Source organism: Papaver somniferum, chromosome 3 (assembly GCF_003573695.1).
Source record: "Papaver somniferum cultivar HN1 chromosome 3, ASM357369v1, whole genome shotgun sequence".
In the NCBI taxonomy this organism is placed as follows: domain Eukaryota; kingdom Viridiplantae; phylum Streptophyta; class Magnoliopsida; order Ranunculales; family Papaveraceae; genus Papaver; species Papaver somniferum.
In genome coordinates this window covers 217,896,605-217,917,630 of record NC_039360.1, presented here as the reverse complement: position 1 = coordinate 217,917,630, position 21,026 = coordinate 217,896,605, and the positions used below count along the sequence as shown (strand labels likewise).

The window sequence follows — 21,026 nt, the reverse complement described above, 5'->3', positions numbered from 1 at the left end:
AAATGGAACATCGATTAAGTACCGGTCAAAAGAACCCCCAATTGAAAATAGGGAGTAAATCATCACCTAAAACATTTGGAAACACTACGGAAGACCTTAATATCGACAACAAAAACCAATCTGAAGATCCAAGGACACGAAGGAAAAAATAAAATCCAGATAAGTTTAATTTAGCAAACCAATTGAGAGTCCCTGATTCAAAATCAAAATCCGACCCATATAGGAGACCATAAAATACTAGCTCTAGATTAAATCCCCAAATAAAAATTTCTGAAATTTAAAGATTGAAACCTAATCAAACCACACACGAACATAATTAAAATAGTAGGATTTAAAAAACAAAGATCTAGAGACTGAAACTATAGCAGATTTAGCTCATACGACAAAGATAAAGACGAATCTAAATAAAGAGAAGGAAAAAAGTTGAAAGAAAACCTCTCCCATGTTAGCAACCTATCGTTCCATAATCAGTTCCTCATCAACAATCCCATGCTCATGATCTATTTCATCCCCAGGCGATCCCGAAGTTTACTCGGAAAAGTAAAGTTTCGCAATTTTTTTAGGTCGGTTCTGTATCGGGAGTTCTATAGAAAGTGATTTTCTTTGAGAATAGTGTGTTTCAATCGAGGAATAAAATCATACATTAGGAGTCCTAGAAATATTAGTACCTTTGGTGGAATACTAAATCATAGTTTTTTTTTTGATTGGTTATTTATTTAATTAATAACTAACTTATATCCTTGATAGTTAAAACTTGTTTAGTATATGGTCATTTTCTTCTGATATAAGGCTAATCAGGTTTGTTTGAGGATTTAACTATTACATATTTTGCTATTCAACATCTGTACATAGATATTTTGATCAATTACCATGAACAAACTTCGTTCTGTGTGTGTTGATCAATAATGGAATCAAGTTGTTTGTGCATCGGTTACTTTGAAGATTGAAGACTTTTATTTTTCTGGTTTCTGATCCTGTGATTCTTCTTGCACACTTGATTCCATGGGATATAACAATCAGTTTATTCCGATATTGCGGCTTCTTATTAAGTTGCTTGGAAAGAGCTTGTTCGCTAAGTTTTATTCTTGGTTTAGTCTTCGAATAAAGGAGTTTATATCGATTAGATATAAGATTTTTTGCTCTACCTTATCTCTGATTTAAATATTAACTTTTGAAATTGATAAGTGAATTGATTATTGAAACATATTTAGTCCTTTGTTGTTTCGGTTTACGATCCAAAGGAATTGAGAGCGGAAACTCAAGATCATGAACTCTGTCTCGTAAATATTATCAGTTATAATAAAGTAAATACACTTGTATGTTAATTCATATTACTTGACATTGATCCCATAGTCAATCAGTTTAAGTACCATGACTATTTTCAAGTAAATATCTTCTTGTTATATTGTCTTGACTTTTTCCATGGACGATCACACAAGATATCAAACTTATAGGTTGAGACAAAACGATTTTGGTGTATTTGGGTACCCTCGCCATTTCACATGAGAGTACATCTCAAGATTCCTTGAGGATCTCGGAGAGCACGTTTCGAACTGTGTCGTGAGAATCAAGGAGTTTTCCAAGTCGTTAACCGGGAAAGCTTACACCTGGTACAACAACTTAGCTCATAAAAGTATAACATATTGGAACCAAATGGTTGAAGTATTCTGCAGGAAGTTCTACTTTATCTCCAAGCAGATTACTCTGTCATACCTTGGCATGATATTCCAGAGACAAGATGAACATATGAATGACTTTGTGCTACGTTTTAGGAAAGAAGCTCTTGACTTCCACGACCAAAACATAATTGAATCTCATCTGGTGGAGATATGTGTCAATGGGGTGCTCCTTGTTTATAGAACTTTATTTGAGAATATTGGTATCCATATCTTTTCAAGGATGGATGAATCCGCAAATAGAACTGCTACATCAGCACCTGCCTTACTAGAAAAGTCAAGATTGAGCAAGACGGAAGATGATCAGAGTTGACGCACGGGGACATGACCACATTTGACAAACGCTTTAGCGTACGACATTCTGTCGTTGTTGTTACCGAAGTAGAAAAGAGGAAAATCCAAGAGCGTGATGCACTTCCCGAAACGTCAAGAAAAATATAAGCGTGATCCTAGAGTTCCTTCGGATTTCCCTTGCAAGTATGAAGAGTTAATCGAACTTCTATAAGATTTGATACATGATGAATCGATCAGAATACCACCAGTGAATAAAGAGCATATGCTCAAGAAAATGATGAACTCCAGGTATTTTCACTACCATCGAACGACGTGGCATCCCACGAGGGACTGTAAGGACTGAAATAGATCTTCAAAGATAAGGTTGAAGCCGAAGAGATTGACTTGGTTAATAGAGAAAGTATCCACAAAAATCCATTACCCAAGCATCAGGTCAGGATCCCCACCACCCAGGAAAATCCGGTGAAATAAGTATCCAACGTCATAATTGAGGAAATATGTGAGATCTTGCACTACTCTATGGAAAAACGAGACAAGCCTTTGAATCCATAAGCCACATTTATTTTGGAGCATCACTGCTGCTGCCTCAAGTATGTCAGGTTTCAACTATGTCATCCTCGAAAGTATAAAACTGTTGGGACATTTTCATTAATGTTTGCCACTATCCGGGGGGAGGGGGGTTGATGTGTTCGACCTGACCTATTTCGCTTTTCAGAAATTTATATTGACGCGTCTCGTCCCATAGGGTTTCTTTCCAAGAGATACCATTGATGGATGCCTGTTGAAAGAGTCTGTTGGAGATGAAAATAAATCTCCAAAAGGAATGAATTCCTCTTTAAATAGCGAAGGATTTCTACCATTTTAAAACATCAAAAAATTCTCTGTATCTCTAAGCATCATCAGATTCTATTACTGTGTGTTCTTGTTTAGGTCAAGGGAGTACAACCTTTGAATCCAGCAACGTTGTTAGGGCTTTATTGTATCCTGAAAGAAATATTTCGGTGACCGGTTGTACTCGCCAATTATTTGGGAAGGGTCGAAATAATTGCTGAAATGAATCGCAAGAACTTGAAGCTTAGTGATACAACTGTTTTGGGGTAAAAATTGATTCTGCTGGTTTTGATAATTTTGGGTGTGCCGCCGAGAAACGAATCTAAACCCTAAACAAATGCACTGCACATGAGTACTTTAGATTCGAGAGATCAATCTGTACAATTCTGGCATAAACCAGGAAATGGCCGTTCCAGTCTTGCTTCGGTCACAAAATGAAGGAGAAAGGTTGATCTTAGGGACGGAAGCGAAGAAGGTGCTGAGATCAGAATGGTTAACTCTGAAGGTGTTGCTACTTTATGACTTTTATCATAATATGGAACTGGCTTGCGGAATGTAATCTATCAGTTCTTGGTGTTTTTCTGGATACTTGTGTTGATAACCAAAACTCTTGTCATTGGTCAAAATAGGTCGAAACCTATTTATATCAGTCATAGTTGCAGTGCACCCTGATCTCATAGGACGTGGGAGTAGTTGAGTGATGGAGAAGTGGGGTCGTGTGAAAATGTAGAAAACCACGTCTTACTGAAAAAGCGGGGGTCTAACAACCACACCCAATATTTCGATTAGCAATCTGTATGGGCTAACTCCAATATACTTTTAAGAGAATCAACTAGACAGTCAGACTCAATCTTAAAAATATATCAAAGAGTTATATCTCTCTTTCTTGATTCAATACTTACTCAAGCAAATAGAAATCTGTGAGTCTAATTGAATACAAGAGAAATCACTTGGACGGTACCAAAAACCAATGTTCAAGTATCAATCAATTTCAATCAACAATCAAAGGTAGCATTTTCCAATTGATTGATTTAACACACAACCTATGATATTTCAATTATATAACAAAATATAATGCGGAAAAGAAATAACACAGACACCAGAAGTTTTGTTAACGAGGAAACTGCAAATGCAGAAAAACCCCGGGACCTAGTCCAGATTGAACACACACTGTATTAAGACGCTACAAACACTAGCCTATTACAAACTAACTTCGGTATGGACTGTAGTTGAACCTCAATCAATCTCACGCTGATCCAAGGTACAGTTGCTCTCCTATGTCTTTGATCCCAGTAGGATACTACACAGTTGATTCCCTTAGCTGATCTCACCCACAACTAAGAGTTGCTACGACCCAAAGTCGAAGACTTTAATAAACAAATCTGTATCACACAAAAAAGTCTACGGTAATATATAAATCCGTCTCCCATGGAAATACCTACGAGTTTTTGTTCAGTCTTTTGATAAATCAAGGTGAACATGAACCAATTGATAAACCATACTTATATTCCCGAAGAACAACTCAGTATTATCGATCACCTCACAATAATCTTAATCGACTAGCGAAAGAAGATATTGTGGAATCACAAACGATGAGACGAATATGTTTGTGACTACTTTTATATCTTGCCTATCGGAGAAATCAATCTCAAGACAATCCTTATGAATGTACTTAGTACGATAGAAACAACCATATCAGATCACACAACTACAAGAAAAGTAGTATCGGTCTGGCTTCACAATCCCAATGAAGTCTTCAACTCGTTAACCTACAGGGTCTCGGTAGAAACCTAAGGTTAAAGGAGAATCGACTCTAGATAATAAAACTAGTATCACACAGGAGGTGTGGGGATTAAGTTTCCCAGTTGCTAGAGTTCTCCCTTATATAGTCTTTCAAATCAGGGTTTACAATCAATGTTAGCTTAGTAACAACGCATTCAATATTCACCATTAGATGAAAACTTGATTAGGTTCAAGCTAATATCTTTCAATAGTTAGATCGAAACTTAGCTTGTTACACACAAATGAAATGCACGTTTATCTAGGTTTGTGTAACCGTACCCAAACATGTACATCTAGTTGGTTCAACAGTAGTTAACCAAATGGTTAGCCATATGAGCACTTTCATATCAACCATATTCTTCTTTACCACAACTAGTTCAAATGACTCAAATGAACTAGTTAGAAAGTTGTTCAATTGCTTAGATCTTTATAATAGACACAATTGAAACAAAAACGATTTGATTAACTCGAATCGATTCATGAAATTTATAGCCACGGTTTGTAAACTTGTATTCCTTAGTTTATATAAGTTTAAGTTCACGAATAATCGTTTTGGAAAATAACCAACTAAAGTACGTGGACTGGTACACGGACTTAAGTACCCGGAATAAGTTTGTAAACAGTTTACAAACTCCACCAGATTTTCTCGGGAAGAGAACCTCTGACAGTATGCGGACTCTGTTCCGGTTTTCCTGAGCAGCAAAGTACGCATACTTCGGTTCAAGAAATAAGGACTTATACATGTATGAGTTACCTCACAATGCTTATATCCCACCATTGTTATATAATCTAAACTTTCATTTCAATCATTGAAACATTCTTAGAGGACGTTATATAGTTTTTGTTCACAAACCATTTTTCGTCAAAGCCATTTTCAAGTGATTGAAACTTAACATGACTTTCGTCACTAGTAAAGATGAACTTGGCCAAAGCAAAATCTCAGCAACACATAATTCGAGAAATAGATAAGCGAGATAAACTCGGCTCGAAATAGCAAATGTGTATAATCAAAGTCTATATAGCAAAACGACTTTTGTCTCAAGATAGGTGATAGAGTAGATAAACTTTTGAGTGATAGATAAGTTCAAGTCTCCACATACCTTTTAGTCGATGAAGTTCCACCAGTTCCTTGATTAGTTATTCTTGTTTGTATGATGATCGCCATGGAGTCCTGAGCACAACTACACTTTCTATCCTAGTACGAGACTTAGCTAATAGTAGAGTAGAAATCAAGACTTATAGTTTTAATCACTAACATTGACAAACATGCTTGAGAGCAACACATGCGAGTTCGACCGAGCAGTGCTCTAACAATCTCCCCCTTTGTCAATTTTAATGACAAAACTATCAATACATATGGAATATAAAAATAAATAAATAAAATTTTGTAGCTTCTCTTCCACATTAATGATCTTCTTGGTTCTTCTACATTACTCAAAATATTTGTCACTTCCAAGTACTTCAATGATCCTAAGGTTGTAAGTTTAGTATCAACGTTGTTGAAAATCCGTAGTCATAACAATGAGAAAACAAGAATTCCCAATCATTGTTATACAGTGTCATAGTATTATTATACAACATCAAAGTTCTATTGTATCACAACTTTGACAACAATACTATGGTGATATGTACCACTCCCCCTTAGTCAATACTCCATCTCACATGGAAAGTACTCCCCTTACATAATGATCCGAAAACCATATGTATTTGTAGTTTTAACTACACATTAATTCTCCCCCTTTTTGTCAATAAAATTGGCAAAGGTACGAAAACTAGTGGGATCTTAATGAAATTTCCATAGAGACATTTCATGACCAAAAGAAAACAAATACCAAATTTTTAGATGCCATCATATAGCCGAAGCTAAATGCATTCATCAAGGAGTTTATAAAGATACAAGATAACCCCTATAATATTTCACAGCCGCACTCCCCACAAAGACTTGGCAATTAATCTCAAGTTTAATTAAGAACTCTCCCCCATAAAATGTCATTCCCGAAAGAACAACTAGAGCGACCTTACTTTCAAAGAAAAGAAGGATTTCTTTGGACATGAAAAATCACATACGGATATGAATTTGAATCCAAAAGTACTCAATTAAATTAACCACAATAAAAAGACGAGGGTACCTAAATATACCTCAATCTAAAACTTTTCCACCTATAAGTTCTTTCTCCGAAAGTGATTGTCTATGGACTGAGTCGAGACAATACAACTAATCGGTATCACACTTTGAGTGATCGTTTAAAGATACGAGATCGAGACAATACAATCAACTTGATATTAGGTTCAGACTTAACCAAACTCTAAGGGATAGCTTATCAAGTAAATATGAATTAACGTTTGTGTATTTTACTTCTAATTATAATAAACAATTATAATTGTGGAAGTAAAAGACACGACAAGATTTTGTTAACGAGGAAACCACAAATGCAGAAAAACCCCGAGACCTAGTCCAGATTGAATACTCTCAGAATTAAGCTGTTATACAAAATCTAAACCAAGTTCGTACAGTTGAGACCAAGCAACTAACCCTATAGTTCACTTAGTTTCCTCAGTATCCCTGCTCCTCCAACTTCCAATAAGTCACGCACTTGTAACAATTCCTTTGGTTCGTATTCCAAACAGTAAAGGAACAACAAATCTGTTCGGTAACAACTCTTTTCAACCAAGTGATATGAGTCTGACAAAGGATCTCTCGTTTATCACATAAGCACCTTTGTCGGGTCCTTGGATCTCTTCCTCACTAATAACCACAGTGATTGTAAGACTTAATCAATCAACACTTTTAATCACAAAGAAGTGTGTTGATGCCGATCTACACAACTATCTAATCAACTATTATCACAAAGATAAATCAGATTATAGTCGGATCCCTTTCCAGCCGAAACAAGTATTGTGCACACCAAAGATTATGAACCCAAAAGTATTCTTGTCTTCAAATCTTTATTGATCTTCAGTAAACACCTGCACACAATCAACTTGAATCTCTTGTGATCAATCACACACAGAACGGAGTCTGTTAACGTTGGATTATCACAATACGTCTTTAGATTTACAAACAGTTCTAAATATCCCTGTCGAAACTTCGATCTAGTTTGAGTGAATCTTATATCATAAGAGAAGATTCTCAAGAATAAACAAACTAGGTGCAATCAAAGTTCAACCACCGTTAGTCAATCAAATCAATCGAAAACTAATAATAAACCGCAATTATCTAGTTTCCCACCAATGGTACTAATAGAGCTTCTCAATTCCAAAGAAGTCATTAAACCGAGTGGCCATAGGCGATTTCCCCTAATTAGGGTACTCTCCACTCCAATAGGCGGCTCCACAAATAAAAACACAACTGAGGTAGTTTTGCTGGCTCTGAGGATTAATTTGCAAGAGAAGCAAACTTTAGTATTTATAGACAAGGAATGTTGGACAACAAGGAATTTCCAAAACCGAATATTCTCAAAGATATGCAATAAATACAGAATCGGTTTTCATAGTTCCTGGAAATGCTTTGTCCAAATTGTTAAAGCATTGCTCGGTCGAACTCGCATGCGTTGCTATCTCAAGCATGTTTGTCAATGTTTGTGATCAAAACTATAAGTATTGATTTCTAGTCTACTATAGCTAAGTCTCGGAATAGGATAGAAAGTGTAGTTGAGCTCAAGGACTTCATGGAAATTCATCGTACAAGACGAAGAACTACTCAAGGAACTGATGAAACTTCTCTACAAAAAGGTATGTGGAGACTTGAACTTATCTATCACTCAAAAGTATATCTACTCTATCTCCTACTCTTTGAGACAAAAAGTAGTATGCTATATATAGACTTTGATTATACACATTTGGTATTTCGAGCCGAGTATACCTTGCCTATCTATATCTCGACATATGTGTTGGTAAGTTTTTCACTTCTATGAAGTTTATCTTTACCTAGTGACGAAAGTCATGTTATGTTTCAATCACTTTGAAAATTGCTTTGACGAGAAATGGTGTAAACTGTATAACGTCCTCTAAGAATGTTTCAATGATTGAAATGAGAGTTTATATTACATAACCAATGATGGACGTAAGCATTCTTGTGGAAACACATTTATGTATAAGTCCTATTACTTGAACCAAATTTTACGAACTTTGTTGATCAAGAGAACCGGAAGAATGGTGTGAGACAAGTCCGCAAACTGCCGAAGTTCTCAAACCCGAGAATTTCTGCTGGAGTTGACAAAATATTTGCGTGAAGCTAAGTACGCAAACCCAGTCCACGAAGTTCTCATACCCGAGAATTTCTGCTGGAGTATGTAAACTCTTCCCGGTAACTTAAGTCCGTGAACCTAGTCTGCGAACTTGAGAAGGTTATATATCTAAATATGATTTCTAAACTTAAACTTAACAAGACTAAGCAATACAGTTTGCAAACCGTGTCTATAAAAGTTCATGAACCGATTCAAGTGAATCAAATAATCTTTCCTTCAATTGTGTCTTGTGTAGTACATGAGATTTCCTTGCAATTGAACAACTCTCTAACTAGTTCATCTTGAAGTCATTTGAACTAGTTATGGTGAAGAAGAACATGGTTGTTATGAAATGCTCATATGGCTAACCATTTGGTTAACTATTGTTGAACCAACAAGTGCATACGTTTGGGTACGGTTAACAAACCTAGAAACGTGCATTTCAATTGTGTGTAACAAGTTGAGTTTTCGATATAACGGTTGAGAAATATTAGCTTGAATCTAAATCAGGTTTGCATCTAACGGTGAATATTGATTGCTTTGTTACCGAGGTAACTTAATTGCAAACCCTGATTTGAAAGACTATATAACGGGACATCTAGCATTGTGAAAAACTAATCCCCACACCTTACGTGTGATACTAGTTTGCGTGCTAGAGTCGATTCTCCTTTAACCTTTGGTTTTCTTCTTCTAAGACCAGGTTAACGACTTAAAGACTTCATTGGGATTGTGAAGCCAGACCGATACTACTTTTATCATAGTTGTGTGATCTGATCTTGCGTCTTCTATCGTACGAGTACAATCATATTTATTGACTTGAGATTGATATCTCCGATAGGCAAGATATAAAATGTAATCACAAACATCTTCATCTCATTGTTTGTGATTCTGCAACATCTTGTTTCGCTACCATACGATTAAAATTGTTGTGAGGTGATTGATAACTCTAGGTTGTTCTTCGGGAATATAAGACAGGATTCTGAATTGGTTCCTGTTCACCTTGATATTTATCAAAAGACGGAACAAAACCTTTTAGGGTTTATCTGTGGGAGACAGATTAATCCTTTGATAGACTTGTCTGTGTGAGACAAATTTGTTTATTATCAAGTATTCGACTTTGGGTCATAGCAACTGTTAGTTGTGGGTGAGATCATCTAAGGGAATCAAGTGCGCAGTATCCTGCTGGAATCAGAGGCATAGGGAGTACAACTGTACCTTGGATCAGTGGGAGACTGATTGGGGTTCAACTACAGTCCAGTCCGAAGTTATCTTGGAGTAGGCTAGTGTCTGTAGCGGCTTAATACAGTGTGTGTTCAATCTGGACTAGGTACCGAGGTTTTTCTGCATTTGCGGTTTCCTCGTTAACAAAATTTCTGGTGTCTGTGTTATTTCTATTTCCACATTATATTGTTTATCTTTATAATTGAAATAATACAATTTGTGTGTTTAGATCATCAATTAGAATAATCCAACCTTTGGTTGTTGGTTGTCATTGATTGATCCTTGGATATTGGTCTTTGGTACCATCCAAGTTATTCCTTGTATTTGCTTAGAACTCGCAGTTCCTGCTTGAGTAAATCAAATCAAGAGAGAGATATAAACTCGTTGATATACTTTTAATTGATTGAGTCTTGTTGATTCTCTTAAAAGTATATTCGAGTTTGTCCATACAGATTGCTAAGAGAAATATTGGGTGGTATTGTTAGACCACCGTATTTTCACAAATATTGACCGAAATTCACTTAGAAAATCTATAATTAGTAAATGCACATTACTAATTATTATTTTCCAAAGATATGATATTTAATTGTTGGATATTAAATACGATATAAAATCAAGAAACCTTTAATAAAAAAGATTCTCAATTAATTTCGATCCTGGGATTCTCCTTAGCTATCAAAGAATATCTTTGAACAATTAATGATAATAGTTATAACTCGTGTTCAAATAATGATGACATCTTTACTTTGTAAGTCCTCTTTCATACTTACAATCTTGGAAAAAAAAGCATTCGACTTCCAAGAACCACGTGATTGATTATCCTATCAAATTATTAATCATGGGTATCACGGTTATACCAAAACAAGTTTCGGTTCTACCTCCATGTGAGTAATGGGCATAATCACACTAGTTACCAAATGGTTGACTAGGCACTAGGATCGGTTCCCCACATATTATGGTAACTACCTGTAATTTGGTGCACATGTGCATAGGATCGGTTCCCCTCACTACTAAGAACTTGTTTCACATGTTCATAGGATCGGTTACCCTCACACTAATAGCTTGTGGCACCTCTTACAAGGATCGATTCCCCTCTTTCAGATTTACATGCATCTCTTACTAGGATCGGTTCGCCTTTCACTAATAAAAGTTACTATTTGCAAGGCATCGACCGTACCATCTTGAGTGATTACTTAAGATCGGTTTTACTAATAAAAGTTATACCAATAACTTAAGTCAGGCTTCCGTAAATAGTTTTACCAACCACATAAACAAGTTTATGATAGGTTATACACATCACGCATATTGGTAGTTCAAAATAGATTTGCAATATGAATAGCAATACCAATAAGCCTAGCGATTTCCCTTTCGATCCATAAACGAGTTTGTGAACGTACTTCCTTTAAACGAATGTAAACATTGTTTCCTAGGATGAAATCTCTACTCACACCCATACATAATCACAATAAAATTTAAACTATTATGTCGATGTCTCATATTCAAAGTTTAATGGTTAAGCAATAAGCCTCGTATCGTATTCCTTAATACTATGTCTATCTAGAGTTCATACACAGCTTTGCAGTTTCGTTTTCAATATGCACGACTTGAAAGATACGTTAGGAAATGAAACAGTTCAAGTCAAATAATACTAACCTCAAGAGGAAGGATGATTGTTGTCGTTGTAGTTCCATACATCTTCACCATCTTTAAATCTTGTAATACTTGTAAGTCTCAAATCCTAATACTTTCAAGCTAACCTATACGAAGTTGACTCTATTAATCATCAAGCGACTCTTTAAATGAGTTTTGGTTCACTAAAATATGACAACCAAACTTGACATACCAACGCTTGGTGGGTTCAACCGAGCAATGCTCTAACAATCTCCCCCTTTGTCAATTTTAGTGACAAAACTCTTACATCATATGGATAAACAAATTACAAGAATTCATTATGCACATACGCTTGATTCCAAGTTCAACAACACATAACCTACATTAAATTCAATCTTCAAATGCCGCTGCTGACACCATAATATCAAAGATAATACTCCCCCTAAAGATAAGATAGTTATATTTTCAATCCACACAACTTTGTTATTTCAATGTAGTACCTCATAACTACATATCACATGGTGTGCGACTCCCCCTTAGTCTATGCTTTCACTCTATTCATTAGAATAAACGTTTTAGCACAAATGTCCTTTCCTTAGTGATACTAACTCATACAAGCCAATACCACTTGTTTACGCCATATATTTCTCCCCTTTTTTGTCACAAAAATGAAAAAGAAACGAAAAAATAAAGGACAAACCGAAAGGATCTTACAAATCTCACACAGAGTAGATGTAAACCTATAAGAGTTAAGCACAAGGGTTTTACGCACCATCTTTAGATAACCAATTCTACAAGTAATTTTGATTTTAATATGTCATCTAGAACAAAATTGCACAAAGTAATTTTGGATAGTTTAGCAACCAAAAATCAACTAATCACTAAGTTCTTTGCTAAACCGATTGTACAAATACAATCGCTTCTTCGATAAGACCAAAATAAATATAAAAGACTTAACTTTATTTTTCTCATCAGGCTCTAATTTTTCACAAAGAAAAGCTTAGACCTTTCCATTTTAACAAGACAAATACTAGGTTAGTTAACTAGTAATTCTCGTTAAGGTATTCAGCTAGACTTGAATAACCGAATCCTATCTCATTTGATAAGTCTAACTTGGATCCGAAGATCTTAGTTTATCTTATCCGAACATCACTTGGACTAAACAAATGATTCCGAAACCATATTTCGTTAAACATTAAATAATCCATACAAACCATTAAATTAACTTGCATAATTGTTTATCTTAACTGGAAGCAATTGAATCAACATAGACATTAAAGCACCGCAATTGCACCGACGTTTTGTAAGCCTAAACTATTGATATCACAAACACACCAATGGTTTTTCTTAACTAGAAAACAATTGAATCACACACATCAATTGTACCGAAACATTTGTAAGCCTAAACAATTGAAATCAAAAGATAACAAATGTTTTTCTTAACCGGAACCAATTGAATCACACATCCATACCCACATAATGGAATAAACATCAATTGTTCCGAAATATTTTATTAAGCAAAAACAATAGGGATATAAAATAAGATCATGGCTTTTCTTAAACATGAAAACAATTAACTAACAAGATTGTTACCTCAAATTTCGCATCCTCATCTCCAAAAATATTTGCATCTTCTTTCCGGGAGAATTGATATCGAAATATCATCATGTTGTCATCCTTATGCAAAACAAAAGAATAACAACAACCAACTTTTACCAGATAAAGGTTGAAAACCGGTTTTAACTATTGCAAGCAAAAGTTAGAACCTTGAAACACATATGCTTTTATGCTAAACCGAAATTCAACATATTGTAACTTTTTCGCATATTGTTTCCCAGAACCCCTAATGATCCTTTGATAAAGCATACCAAAAAGGGCTAGAACTCAATCCCACTGAATTAAAAAGTCACGCAAACCACAAGGGTTAGAACTCAATCCCGCTAAATTAAAAAGTCACGCAAACCACAAGGGTTCACAACATATGAGATCGAATATTAAGGTTAAGAGACCGAAATCAAACATCCCACAAACTGAATATTCCAAGAAAAAATATAAATATTCATTCATATGAATTCGCTTCTAGGAACCGGTCATACCACACTTCCAAACAAGTTTAGAATTGGTTATAACATACGAATTCATCACAAAACAGTTTTAGACATAACTTTTGCATACTTAGTCCAAATTCAGTGATCTTTGGCTCGTTTTAACCATAAAAGAAAGAGCTACACATATATGATCAGTATATATAAACATTATCAACTCAAAATTACCGTTTCTATCAAAAGCTCAAAAATATATAGAGAAGGTATGAGTATAGAAGAAAATAAATCTCTCTAAAGATGTTAATTAGTCATTTAATAATCGAGAGATCATGTGCTCAGTTTTTCATGTGCTTTCTCACCTTTAAAAATATTGATCACTAAGGTGAGCATGCACATTCTAACACAACTAGGTTGTGTTAAGTTGATTCTTATCTTGTTCGTCACGAGTGACTAAGACCGAATCATCATTCTTGACCTCTTGCTTGGTTTATTTTCTCTTGTTCCATCTCTTGTTTTTCTTCTTTGACTTCTGATGAAGAGTGTCATTATCAAAACATCCACTAGTACAAGAGAATTCAGACACGATGTCTCTCTTTAGTCTTTCAAGAAAACTCTTTAATTATTGTCATCAACAATTAATAGCTGAGAGTCATTCTTGTGACTAACTTTTGGTCCCTTCTTGACTATGGAAGACTTCGGGACCCATTTAGAGTTGGGTTTCGCAAGAGCAACTTTCTCCTTCATACCATTAGGATCATTGTCCTTTTGAGTATTTTTTGAAACACCCTTTATCCAATTTGGAATATCAGATCTTGTCTTTTCACTTACAAAGTTATCTCTCTTTCTATATTCGGGTCTTTTATGAGATGACCTTGTCGAGTTATATGCAAAATTTGAACTATCATTATGATAATTCTTTTTCCTAAACTTAGGACAATACCGATATGATTTCCTTTGAGGAGCAATCTTAGCCAATTTGTTTGATACAAAAGAAATTGTATCTTTTATCTCAAGAATCTTGCATTCCCATTGCAAGTGTCCTTTATTACCACAATAATAACAATGCTTAGTATAAAAATACGAAGTATACGTTTTAATGTTACCTTTTTATGGATCCTATTGCATTGGTGCTCGACGATTTTTCTTCCTCCACTTCTTATTCTTATCTTTATTCAACTTTGTTGCTTCCTTGACATTAGTAGAAGTGCTCTCTTTGATTCTCGTTCTTGAAGAGTATGGTTGAACATGATTCTTAGGCTTGACTAGTTTTCCTTATTTACGAGCATCTTTTACATCGGTGGAAGCCTCTAGTTTAGAAGAATTTGTAGCTTTGAAATTTTTTACCTCTTTGCTAATACGTGAAGCATCTATTCCTTTATAGCCCAATCCTCGTGTATCACAATGATTTCTGCTTGCTTCTAACATTGAGGTTAAATTGTTTGAGCTATCACTGAACTTTTTAAGGTCCAATTTTTTTTTCTTCTAACGTCTTTATTTTATCAAGAGCACTAGCTAGATCAACCTCAAGGCGTTTTTCTCGTCAGACGTATTCCTCTTTTTTTTCTTCGAAACTTTTTTGTTGAGAGTTAATCTTTGCATCAAATTCAACAAGTTTTCTTCAAGACCCTGTATTCGTTGAGAAGTATCTTCCATAAAATTCTTGTGATTTTGATACATCCTTTCACATTCAATTTTAATTGCTTTAAAATCATCCTGATTTTTCTCAATAACCTTTTTGTAAATAAGCAATTGTTGTGAGTATTCTTCTTTCATCAAGTTATGCTCTTCATTGAGATTTTCAAACTTTAAAGTTAAATCTCGCTCTCTTTCAAGTGTTGAAAGAAGATCATTAGAACAAATAAGAAATTGTTTGCTCAATTCCTTTAGTTCAGATGTTTTTACACTTGATCTTTCATTATAAATCTCCACTATAGAACTCAAAGATATATTGTTATCAAAAAGAGATTTTTTGGAGTCTGAATCATTGATTGCGAATACAAGGATTAACTTAATCTCCTCTAGAGAACCTTCAGACTTATTCTCAGAAGATCAAGTAGAACTTGATGAAGATGCCCCTTTTAAACATTTCTTAAAATCAAAACTTCCAATGTCTTGTGAAACGTTAACTGAGGCTTTCTTTAATTTTCGCTCTCGTTTAACTCTACTTTGACTCATGTCTTATAGGTTGGATTGCATCAAAAACCGATTGTTAGATCTTTTCGTGTTTGCGTGCTCTGATACCAATTGAGAAGACGAGGGTACCCAAATATACCTCAATCTAAAAATTTTCCACCTATAAGTCCTTTCTCCGAAAGTGACTGTCTATGGACTGAGTTGAGATAATACAACTAATCGGTATCACACTTCGAGTGATCGTCTATGGATACGAGATCGAGATAATACAATCAACAAAGTGTGTTTACTTGATATTAGTTTCGGACTTAACCAACCTCTAATGGATAACTTATCAAGTAAATAGGAATTAACGTCTGTGTATTTTACTTCTAATTATAATAAACAATTATAATTACGGAAATAGAAAAGTATAAGACACAACAAGATTTTGTTAACGAGGAAACCACAAATGCAGAATACCCCGGGACCTAGTCCAGATTGAATACTCTCAGAATTAAGCCGCTATACAAAATCTAAACCAACTTCGTATAGTTGATACCAAGAAACTAACCCTATAGTTCACTTAGTTTCCTCAGTATCCCTGTGCATCAAACTTCCAATAAGTCACGCACTTGGAAAAATTCCTTTGGTTCGTATTCCAAACAGTAAAGGAACAACAAATCTGTTCGGTAACAACTCTTTTCAACCAAGTGATATGAGTCTGAAAAAGGCTCTCTCGTTTATCACATAAACACCTTTGTCGGGTCCTTGGATCTCCTCCTTACCAATAACCACAGTGATTGAAAGACTTAATCAATCAACACTTTTAATCACAAAGAAGTGTGTTGATGCCGATTTACACAACTATCTAATCAACGATTATCACAAAGATAAATCGGATTATAGTCGAATCCCTTTCCAGCCGAAACAAGTATTGTGCACACCAAAGATTATGAACCCAAAAGTATTCTTGTCTTCAAATCTTTATTGATATTCAATAAACACCTGCACACAATCAACTTGAATCTCTTGTGATCAATCACACACAGAACGGAGTCTGTTAACGTCGTATTATCACAAGACGTCGTTAGATTTACAAACATTTCTAAAGATCCCCGTTGAAACTTCGATCTAGTTTGAGTGAATCTTATATCAGAAGAGAAGATTCTCAAGAATAAACAAACTAGGTGCAATCAAAGTTCAACCACCATTAGTCAATTAAATCAATCGAAAACTAATAATAAACCACAATTATCTAGTTTCCCACCAACGGTACTAATAGAGCTTCTCAATCCCAAAGAAGTCATTAAACCGAGCGGCCGTAAGCGATTTCCCCTAATTAGGGTACTCTCCACTCCAATAAGCGGATCCACCAATAACAACACAACTGAGGTAGTTTTGCTGGCTCTGAGGATTAGTTTGCAAGAGAAGCAAACTTCAGTATTTATAGACAAGGGAGTTTGGACACCAAGGAATTTCCAAAACCGAATATTCTCAAAGATATGCAATAAACACAGAATCGGTTTTCATAATTCCTAGAAATTTTTTGTCCAAATATTGACCGAAATTCACTTAGAAAAATCTATAATTAGTAAATGCACATCACTAATTATTATTTTCCAAATATATGTTATTTAATTGTTGGATATTAAATACCATATAAAATCAAGAAACCTTTAATAAAAAAGATTCTCAATTAATTTCGATCCTGGGATTCTCCTTATCTATCAAGGAATATATTTGAACAATTAATGATAAGAGTTACAACTCGTGTTCACAGAATGACGACATCCTTACTTTGTAAGTCCTCTTTCATACTTACAATCTTGGAAATGGAAGCATTCGACTTCCAAGAACCATGTGATTGATTATCCTATCAAATCATTAATCATGGGTATCACGGTTCTACCAAAACAATTTTCAGTTCTACCTCTGTGTGAGTAATGTGCATAGTCACACTAGTTACCAAACGGTTGACTAGATACTAGGATCGGTTCCCCACATATTATGGTAACTACCTGTAATTTGGTGCACATGTGCATATGATCGGTTCTCCTCACTACTAAGAACTTGTTGCACATGTTCATAGGATCAGTTCCCCTCACACTAATAACTTGTGGCACCTCTTACAAGGATCGATTTCCCTCTTGCAAATTTACCTGCACCTCCTACTAGGATCGGTTCTCCTTTCACTAATAAAAGTTACTATTTGCAAGGCATCGACCGTACCATCTTGAGTGATTACTTAAGATCGGTTTTACTAATAAAAGTTATACCAATAACTTAAGTCAGGCATCTGTGAATAGTTTTACCAACCACATAAACAAGTTTATGATAGGTTATACACATCACGTATATTGGTAGTTCAAAATAGATTTGCAATATGAATAGCAATACCAATAAGCCTAGCGATTTCCCTTTCGATCCACAAACGAGTTTGTGAACTTACTTCCTTTAAACGAATGTAAACATTGTTTCCTAGGATGAAATCTTCACTCACACCCATACATAATCACAATAGCATTTAAACGATTATGTCGATGTCTCATATACAATGTTTAATGGTTAAGCAATAAACATCGTATCATATTCCTTAATACTATGTCTGTCTAGAGTTCATACACAGCTTCGCAGTTTCGTTTTCAGTATGCACCACTTGAAAGATACGTTAGGGAATGAAACAGTTCAAGTCAAATATTACTAACCTCAAGAGGAAGGATGATTGTTGTCGTTGTAGCTCCATACGTATTCACCATCTTCAAGTCTTGTAATACTTGTAAGTCTCAAATCCTAATACTTTTAAGCTAACCTATACGAAGTTGACTCTAGTAATAATCAATTGACTCTTTAAATGAGTTTTGGTTCACTAAAATATGACAACCAAACTTGACATACCAACGCTTGGTAGGTTCAACCGAGCAATGCTCTAACACACAAGAAAACCCATGATTAATTCAATCGGGATACACAACTAAATTACCACAAGAGTGTGATCAACTTAATTTGTCATGCTCGACATAAGAGAACTTATGGAGCCGCATAATATATACATAAAATGCGGATCATGGAAGATCAATACTGTGGAATAGACAAGGACTCATTCTATTCCATCACTATTTGCACAATGACATATAATAGACATAATCCTCGTAAACAAAAGTTCATCCTATCTTCCATCATATTTGCATAAATGACATATAATAGGCTTAAAAATTTTGTAATTTTAAAAGGATGTACCAGGAGAAGAGGAAAAAGAACCAGCCAATGTACTCGAACCATCAAGCCAAAGAAGATGGGAGGTCTTCGTTGATGGGTCAAAGAACAGAGAAGGGGAAGGTTTAGGCATCATGATCACTACCCCAACCGGAGATAAGATCGTGCACGTACTAAGAATAGAATTCAAAGGGCATACGAACAAAATTGTGGAATATGAAGCCGTAGTACATGCCCTTTGTATAATAATAGAAATGAGAATAACCGATGTACCCTAACAAGTGATTCACAACTGGTCATTCGGCAAATCGAATTGGAATATAATGTTTATGACGAGACCCTATCAGCATATATGGATTTAGTCCAAACCTTAGCATCACAGATACCAAGCATCAATTTCCGACATCTATGTAGAAAGGATCTCAAGCATGACGACGCCTTGGCATATATATCATCCATGCTAAAACATGAAAGCGTTAAAGCCATAAAAGTGACAAGAGTATACGAACCTTCGGTCACTCCACAGAAGTCCTTCGCTACAAATCGTGAAGACGATATATGGGAGGACATTGCTGACGATGACGTTGGGGAAGATATTGCCGAATACTTCATCGAAGATGATATCATGACAAGAGCGAACGAAGATGAGGACTTCAGCAACGAGGAGGACTGGAGAACCGAGGTTCACCTTTATCGTAAAGAAGGCACACTACCTGCAGACTTGAAGAAAGCCAGAAAGATACAATCAAAGGCAGGGAGATACGATATTCGTGACGGAGTCTTGTACAAGAAATCCTTCCTCGGAGCGCTACTACGATGCCTATCAAGAGAGGAAGGACACCGTGTTTTGAAAGACATACATTATGGAGACGCAGGTAACCATAGTGGAATGAGATCACTGAAGGATAAAGCAAAGATGCAGGGATACTATTGGCCACAAATGATACGAGATTCCGCAAGGATGTACAGAAGATGCGAGGAGTGCCAGCGGTTTTCTAAGAGGATTCATGCTCCTGCAATGAAGCTAAACTCGGTAGATAGTCCTTGGCACTTTTCAAAATGGGGGATAAATATCGTTGGACCACTGATCGAAGGGTCAGGGAAAATATGATTCTTGATCGTAGCCACGGACTACTTTAGCAAGTGGGTGGAGGACAAAGATCTATCTAGAATCCGGGATGTAGACGTATTCACATTCATCTTTCAAAACATCATTTGCAGGTTCGGCATCCCCGCAGAAATTGTCTCCGACAATGGCCAACAATTACAAGGAAAAAAAAGATAGATATGCTCTTCGATACCTTTAAGATCAGGAAGAAAAAGTCAACTCCCATCTACCCACAAAGCAACGGCTAGGCCGAAGCCACAAACAAGACCCTAGATCTTATCCTCAAGAAAACATTGGACGAATACAAGGGTCGATGGTGTGAGCAACTGCATAACGTGTTATGGGCTTATCGAACCACCCGCAGATCCACCACCGGTGAGTCCCCTTTCCTCCTCACCTATGGGGCCGAAGCAGTCATTCCGACGGAGATTGTCATGCCAACCACGAATACCGAGGCATGGGAGAAAAATCTTACAGCAGACATGATGTTGGAAAGGATCGACGACCTGGAAGAAAGAAGGGAGACACCGTTACAAAGAATGGAGAATTACCAACGAATATTAGATAGAGAATACAACAAGAAAGTCAAACTTAGAAATTTTTTAGAAGAACATTATGTGCTAAGAACCATTCCACAATATCAGCGAGAGAAAAAATGGGGGAAATTAGCACCAACATGGGGAGGGCCGTTTATCATACATGACATCGCAGGCAACAGATCTTACTACATGCGTAATCTAAAAGGATAAGTCCTCAGGCACCCCTGGAATGCAAAATACCTCAAGCCATATTATCCGTGAAGCAACGCAGTTCTGCATCTGCGTGAAGAGTACAAGAAGAAGAAGACAGCGTATCCGCTCAACATGTTTCTATCTTTGGACGAGGAATAGCAGGCCTCACCTTA

At 35.8% G+C, this 21,026-nt stretch overlaps 1 protein-coding gene across 1 annotated transcript; it reads left to right on the top strand.

Annotated features, from left to right (window-relative positions):
• Nucleotides 1-19,366: 19,366 nt before the first annotated feature.
• LOC113360668 lies at nucleotides 19,367-20,125 on the top strand. The gene has a single exon (XM_026604153.1). The coding sequence runs from the start codon at nucleotides 19,367-19,369 to the stop codon at nucleotides 20,123-20,125; it is 759 nt and encodes a 252-aa protein (XP_026459938.1).
• Nucleotides 20,126-21,026: the final 901 nt, after the last annotated feature.

Bases quoted from the DNA above. Each gene is read 5' to 3' on its own strand.
- LOC113360668 (XM_026604153.1), top strand. From the start codon at position 19,367: ATGGATTTAGTCCAAACCTTAGCATCACAGATACCAAGCATCAATTTC.